Source organism: Chaetura pelagica, unplaced genomic scaffold (assembly GCF_000747805.2).
Source record: "Chaetura pelagica isolate M959 unplaced genomic scaffold, ChaPel_1.0 scaffold183, whole genome shotgun sequence".
Taxonomy (NCBI): Eukaryota; Metazoa; Chordata; class Aves; order Apodiformes; family Apodidae; genus Chaetura; species Chaetura pelagica.
In genome coordinates this window covers 309321-316460 of record NW_009952706.1, presented here as the reverse complement: position 1 = coordinate 316460, position 7140 = coordinate 309321, and the positions used below count along the sequence as shown (strand labels likewise).

At 50.4% G+C, this 7140-nt stretch overlaps 1 protein-coding gene across 1 annotated transcript in view; it reads right to left on the bottom strand.

Annotated features, from left to right (window-relative positions):
- PSD2 (pleckstrin and Sec7 domain containing 2) overlaps nucleotides 1-7140 on the bottom strand; it is a 42991-nt gene that overhangs the window by 14927 nt on the left and 20924 nt on the right. The window contains exons 7-8 of the mRNA XM_009994222.1: nucleotides 2602-2691; nucleotides 1468-1511 (exon numbers count right to left, since the gene is read on the bottom strand). Of these exons, the coding sequence (XP_009992524.1) occupies nucleotides 1468-1511; nucleotides 2602-2691 (134 nt within the window). The remainder of the gene's footprint in view (nucleotides 1-1467; nucleotides 1512-2601; nucleotides 2692-7140) is intronic.

Sequence of the window (7140 nt, the reverse complement as noted above, 5' to 3'; positions counted from 1 at the left end):
AGAGGAGAGAGGAGAGAGGAGAGAGGAGAGAGGAGAGAGGAGAGAGGAGAGAAGAGAGAGGAGAGAAGAGACAGGATGCCCACTGTGTTGGCTGAAGATCCCAGGTCTATTGTGAGCTTCCCCAAGGCAGCAGTGATGTGCTGAGGCTGGGGTTCACCATGCACCTCTCGCTGAGAGTCCTGGCCTGTGCCCTGGACAGGGGGTGGGTAGCAAAGCAAGGGAAGAAGGGTTGAGGAAAGTAATGCATGAACCTGTCATAGAGGCCAACATGCTACCTGTTCCTAGACTTGTTTCAGGGTAACAAATTAAGATCTGGAGGAGGAGACAGGGGGCATCTCATGGAGTTTGTGGATGACACAAAAATGAGAGGCTCAGAGGAACAGGAGTCTCACTAAATGTAGCTGCCCAGGGCTGCACTGGGGTGGTCCTACAGAAGAGTTGGCTGGAGCTGAGCAGCTAGGGGACAGCTCTGCAGAAAAGCCCCTGGGGCTCCTGGTGAACAGAAGGATGAGCAGGAGCCAGGCAGTGTGTGACAGAAGTGAAGGGCAGGAGAATCCTGGGCTATGTCACAGAGGTACAGTGAGGAGGCCAGGAGAAATTATCATCTTCCTCTGCTCTGCCCTCACTACATCACACAGCAAAAGGGAATTGGGCCCCCAACAGAGGAAAGGGCATCAACAGGGTGGAAAGAGTTCAGCAGAGGCCACTGAGATGCCTGGGTGCTCGAGCACTTGCAATGCAAGAAGTGACTAAGGGAACTGGACTTGTTCAACCTAGAGAAGAGATGGCTTTGGGGAACTTTATGGCAGCCTTCCAGTATGTGTGAAGAGGTCATCAAGGGGACAGATGCAGGCTCTTCACTTTGTTGCATGGCAGGAAGGCAAGAGAGAGTGGGCATAAGTCAAACAAACAGTGGTTTCAAATGGATAAGAAAAAAATGTCACTTGGAATAACTAAGTATTGGTTCCTGGATCCAGAGGGGCTGTGGGTTCTCTGTCCTTGGACATTTCCAGGATCAAACTGAACAAAGCCCTGAGCATCCTGGTCTGACTCAATGTTGACCATACTTTGAGGAGGAAGCTGGACTGGAGATCTCACAAGGTCCCTTCCCACCCAAGTGATTATCTGATACTATTTCCAGAAGGAACTATGTGGAAAAGTCTCAGTGACCAAAATAACCCCAGGCCTTGTGCTCCTTGTGCAAAGACAAGGAGCACAAGGGAGCACCTGAAGAGGAACAAGCTTTTTACAGATGTAGTAGTAAACAAAAAGGGCATCCCCTTTGTTTAGACCATGCCTGTGGACCCTGTGCCACCAGCCTCCCTTTCTGCTTTTGTGGCTAAGCTATAAATGAACCCAGCTTGCCTACAGGAGGGACTGGGAACTTCTGGGGCTAAAAACATGACTCAAGACCTGTCAGCTCCTTTGAAAGACACACTATCTCTCAAATGCTTAACATATACTTACATGGCCCACTCCAGCTTCTCATTCTTGATGGAGTTATATAGTGTCTGAAACAAGAACATGGTGTTAGCTGTGTCTCTCATGGAAGGCATATCTGGGTTGTGGAGACCATCTCATCCACACCCTGTTTGTGCTCTTGGAGATATCTTCCTTGCTGAACTATCCTGGAGAAATATTCACCAGTGAGCAGGACAATTGATGCTAGACCTTGTCTTCAAGTCATGCCAGGTTTTGGACTGGACACATCAGCAGCAGAGGGGTCTGGCAGCCAGCCTGGCTCAGGAGCCTGCATAAGACATTTTTTTTACTGATTTTTGGGGCTGTACCTGGTTCTGAGTGAATCCTGGCCTACACAGAGGTGGTAGAAGACTATGAGGTATGCCAAGACACCTCCAGTGTCTTGACTAGGGGAAAGAGACAGTGGAGGCTTGAACATTTGCCTGAGAGATAGGGGAGGGATTTGCAGTTCCTCCTGTGCAAAATTCCAGTGGCACTGGGAAAGAAGCAGGAATGGGCTAGAAATGCAGAATATGGAGCTGGCCCTGGCCATCCTGAGAGGTGGGGTAGGGTGAGGTCTTCTGGGAGGTGGGGGTGTCATCTAAAGCACTATGTGACAACCCTGCTGTAGCTCTGGTTATTTCAACCTCCTCTCCTAAAACAAAATCCAGGTTAGGCTGCTGGATCTGCAGGAGATGCAGACAGTGGTGGTAAAGCATGTGGAAGGAGCAGACACTCCCTGTGGGGTGTTTAACCAGTATCCCATGGTACTGAACTAGTTGTGGTGGAGCATCACATGGAAGTGAAGGCAGAGACAAGTATCAGTGTGAGATGGTCACACTGGGGGGCTGGGGGTCCCTTGTTCTGTGCATCCTCTGGTGCATCACAGAACTACCATGGGGGACCCCTGCTATGCTCCAAGGGCAGATATGCCACAACTCTGGAAACAGCATCCCCAGGGAACAACCCTCTGGTGGCTCACTGGAAGTTAACAGAAACTATCCATGTGGGTCACCATTCTTGTAATGAAACAACTGTGCACTGGGAAATGCTGATTCAAGGGCTCAGAGCATCTCAGAAGAACTAGGCAGCACCATCACAATAAAGACAGTGTCCCACTGTCTATTTCTATCATGTTACCTTCAGCAAATCCTTTGCAAAGTCCTTCCCATCATTCAGCCCATCCAGGTTTGCTATGAACTGTTGACACGACATCTTTTTCCCAATGTTCTGTAAGGGAAAGGAGCAGCTCGTGAAACTTCTGGGGAGTTTTGCATTTAAGCAGAGCAATAAAGAAAAAATTCAGACATGGTGGTGAAGCTTGAGTTTATCTCAAGGGCTTGAAGCTGAAAGGTCTCCTGTGCTGATTTTCTATAGGGCTCTTTGCTTTCTTTACTTGCCCATGACAGCACTCCTGTGTCTCAAATGACTTCTTTTTAAATGGTGGAGATAACACCTGGAAATAACCTTTCCAGCTCTTGCTCCAAACTTTTCAAGTGATCTAATGTCTGCCCTCCAGACTGACCCTGGTACAGGGACACTCAGAGTGCCTTGAAATTGCAGCACTTGGATGGGTCTGCAAACCTGCACGTGTGACACTGTGTCCCCAGGCAGTGAGACAGGCAGGGCTGGGCAGTGCCTCGTCCCTGCTGGGTTTGATTGCCATTATGGTAAATGATGACCCAGCTCCTGAAACAGTGGGAACTTCCTGCTGTGGCACATGAGGGCCCTGCAGGTGCTCTGGGAGGATGTCACAACCTGGAGCATGTTCATCACTGACCAATGCCAAGACTATTTGGGGCTGATGCTGCCAGGTCATCCGGCATCCCTGAGGCCAGTCTGTGGCATCTGCCTTCCCAAACCCTTCACCCCTCACCACAGTCAGGTGAGCCATTTTCCCAGCCTGCAAGGGCTGAGGGGCTAAAGGCAGGTGAGTTTTTGCCAAGCCAACCCCAGCAATCCCACCTCTCCAAAAGACTGGAGCAGAGCAGTGGAGGAGTCAGTGGGAACTGTAGGGTTCTGAAAAAGGAGTCTGATACTACAAAGGAAAGATAAGTGTCTCCAGTGCCCTGCCATGTTGCAGCCTTCCCATCCTGGAGTGAAGTCCCCAAGGACAGAGCACATGGTGACATCACATGGAGAGGACAATGGAGTTAGTGAGAGGAGAGCATGAGGTGCCAGCAGCATTCCTGAGGATCCCAACAGCATCCTGACACTGGGTTTGCATCAGGATGTCAACAGGGTGGCCATCCAGGATGACCAGGAAGATGGCCACAAACAGCAGAGCCAGGACCTTGCTTAGGGACTCAGAGAGGAAGAGGAAGGATCTCACTGGGCTACTGGGAAGGGATGAAGCTCCAGAAGGTGATATAGGAAGTGTCCAGAAGGGACATGTGTCCTCTCTGCAAGAAAATAACCTCTTGAAAGAGACTGACACCAGAAACTCCTGCCCACAAGCATGCACAGCAGATGACCTAGAGGCTTCTTCCCAAGTGAAAGGATCAGAAAGATGAGGCCTTGGGGTCAACCCACAATAGCCCACCCCCCTGCCCCACCATGGGTGGCTGCAGACGTGCTCTCTGGCTGCCTGGGGAGCCAGTGCTGCCTCTGAGCAGCTCTGTCTGATACTCTTCATAATGCCTCCTGTCAGTGCTGGCTCCAGATGAGCTGGTACCTTGAGAGATGAAGAAAAAGAAGAAGAAAGCACTGTTACAAACCTGCAGTGCACCCACAACATGAGGCTCAGTCATCTTTGTCTCCTCTCAGAGCACTCCCATGGCTGATGCCCAGAACTGGACCCCACAGCTAAAGGCTACCAGCAGGTAGTGCAGTTGTTGCACCAGCTGCAGAAGAGCTGTGGGGAAACCTGCAGGGTTTTTCAGCAGAGGGAAGAGAGATTTGTCTGCTTGTTGGCTGGTGAATTACAGGGGGAAACCCAAAAGTCAGCAGCACGATGGTTGGTGGATGGAAAAAGGAAGGAGGTGAGAGAGAACATAAAAAAACACCATAACAACCCCCCACAAGAGGGGGGCTGGAGGTGAGGTGGGTGTGTTGCCTGAGACCTGGAGACATCAAATTAGTTTGCACAGAGGAAAGGTGACAACTTGTGCCTGTGCCTTGAGGTGGGAAAGGCAAATGTACAGCAGAGGTTCCTGCCTGCAGAGGCTTTTTGCAGTGCAGAGGGGAACACATTTTAGGAAGTGAGTGGGTACAGTGAGATAATGCAGCAGAAGTCACCAGCCTCACAGGCCCTTCTTTGGCTTTCTTGTCTATTGTGTCCAGGACACATCCTAACTCCAGGACACTTCTATTTGAATCTGTGATCTGTCTCTTCCTCTTGCACATGATCTCTGAGCTCAAACTGAGTCAGCAGCCACCCTGTGGAAAAGCAGCTAATTGCTGAGCAATTGAGAAAGATGAAAACAAACCCATTCTCTGGCTGCCAGAAGTGAGAAGAAAGCTCCAGCAAAGACATGAATACTGTGAAACAGCGAGTTGGACAAGGCTGTAGAAGCACTGCAGTCAGGGGCAGGATTCAGGCAGGCTGTCAGGAGGACTGAGTCCAGGATGCTGGGGGGGCTCAGGTGCAATACAACCTCAAATCAACAAGATCTTGCTGCTTCAAATTGCTGCTTTGAGAAATGGGCTGGAGCCAGCCACCCAACTACAGAGCCCTGCAAGTGCCTCCAAAATAAACCAACTGATAAAAAAACCCCAAGAAAACCCTACTCCAAGACATAGACTTTGCAGCTTCACTTGATCAGCATTTGCCAAGAACAGTTCTGTGCTCACAAGTGCCTCATTATCAGGGGCACCAACTCCAGGGACTGCCTGAGCTGTCACACGCTGCAGCAGAATTCAGCAAGAAGGGGTAGGAACAACCCTGGAAAGGGCTGCTCTGAAGGCACAGGGAGCAAGGTCACACGTGGGCATAATCCTCAGGGGAATGTACCTGCACACCACAAAGCTCAGTGCTCAGATGTTCTATGTCCCTTGCTGAACCAGGGCACCATGCCTTCATTTCTGGTCAAGCACACAGATGGGGGCATTTTGCTCTTTTTGATGGTGCATCAGTCACTTGTCAGCAATAGAACAAGCCAGCAAGGTTGCTCACAGCCACACTACTAGTCCTGATATGTCCCCCTGGCATAAAATAACTTCATCTCATCTTTGCTTGCACCAAGCCATGCAGCAAAGCATGAGAAATCACTGCCAGCCCATCAGCTGGCACGATGCTGTGCCTGGATGGAGAGGGAGTGGAGCAAACACTGGCTTACCCAGCTGAGAAGGGATGGAGACAGCAGGGGGATGGATGGACAGAGGTGGAGAAGTGCAGACAGTGCATGAGAATGGAGAGTTGCAGAGACAAGGTGCACCACAGTGGTTAGAGGGAGTAACATTAAATTAAGAAGGACAAGATAAATCTGATGGTGGGTAGGCAGGTCCTGCCACCCCATTGCTACACCCAGTGTAACTCCCTTGCTGGGTTCTTGCCTCCTCTGGGCCTCAGCTGTCTGCTGCTGGGCTGACTCACCCAAGATGGTTGCAAACCATCTCCTGAAGTGTCCAGGATGGCTCTATCCACCTCCAGAAGACTCTGGGGTGTTGCCAAGTCCCAGCATGAGGAGGCTGGGCAGGTGAGAATGGAGCCAGGTGCTCAGTGGGAAAAGCAGGAGGCACGTGAAGGTCCCAGGAGGAGAAGCAGGCTCCTGGGTGACAGAAGCTGTGAAAGTGTGGCTCTCTGGGGTGCTCTCCCCAGCACTCCCTCTATGAGGTGTTAAACCACTTGAGTTTCTGGGCTGAAGACTGCAGGCATAGAACACCTCAGCTGCAAAATGGTGAGTGGAGAACATCTCCTGTGAGCATCACAGCCCCAGCAGGCCCTGCCTTAGTCAGGGTCTTTTGACTTCTCCCAAATACTCATCTGCAGGGGAAAAAGACCTGAACAACTACATCTATGCTTCAGCATGAAGTGAGGATCATGGGTCAGACTCAACGAAGGGATCAAGTGTTCTAGGCTGCAGAAACAAAATCACCCCCCTGCAGGGGCCAAACTGCAAACTCTGGGTGCCAAGAAGCCCTGGACCACACAAAGCTGCTGTGGGCAGACTGGTGTCATTCTGCATGTGATACCAGTGGCTGCTCATATCTCAGAGCTCTTCAGCTCTCCCAGTGCTACTAACACAGCAGTATTGCAATACCAACCCACAAGCTTGGCCTGAGGAGAACACCAGAAGATGTTTAGATGGTTTAGCTGATGAATAGCAATGGACACATGGAGTTAGGAGGTGCCAGGGATCCCATTTCAAGCTTTGTTCAGTGGCCAGGAGAGGTGCTTTTTGAAGAACTGGAAGTTAGGCTCTGCTGAAGTACCAAAATGCAACCATGGGTGCTGGTGATGCAGAGGTGTTGAGTTGTTACCATCTTTCCATGGCCAACAGGTTTGAACGACACTGACAGCTGAAAAGGAGACATCCCAAAGCTTTGTCTCCAAGGGTAGAGATGGAGCAGAGTGATACTTCCTTTGGTATAAGATCTCCTGGAGCTCAAATAGCACCAGCAGGGCAAGGCAGAGTTGCAATAACCTGGATTACAGTACAAGACTTGTAATGTTTGTTGGTGACAACTGGTTTTTAAACAACTACAGGTGAGTTAAGAAAAATGGAGTGTCTTGTTTGA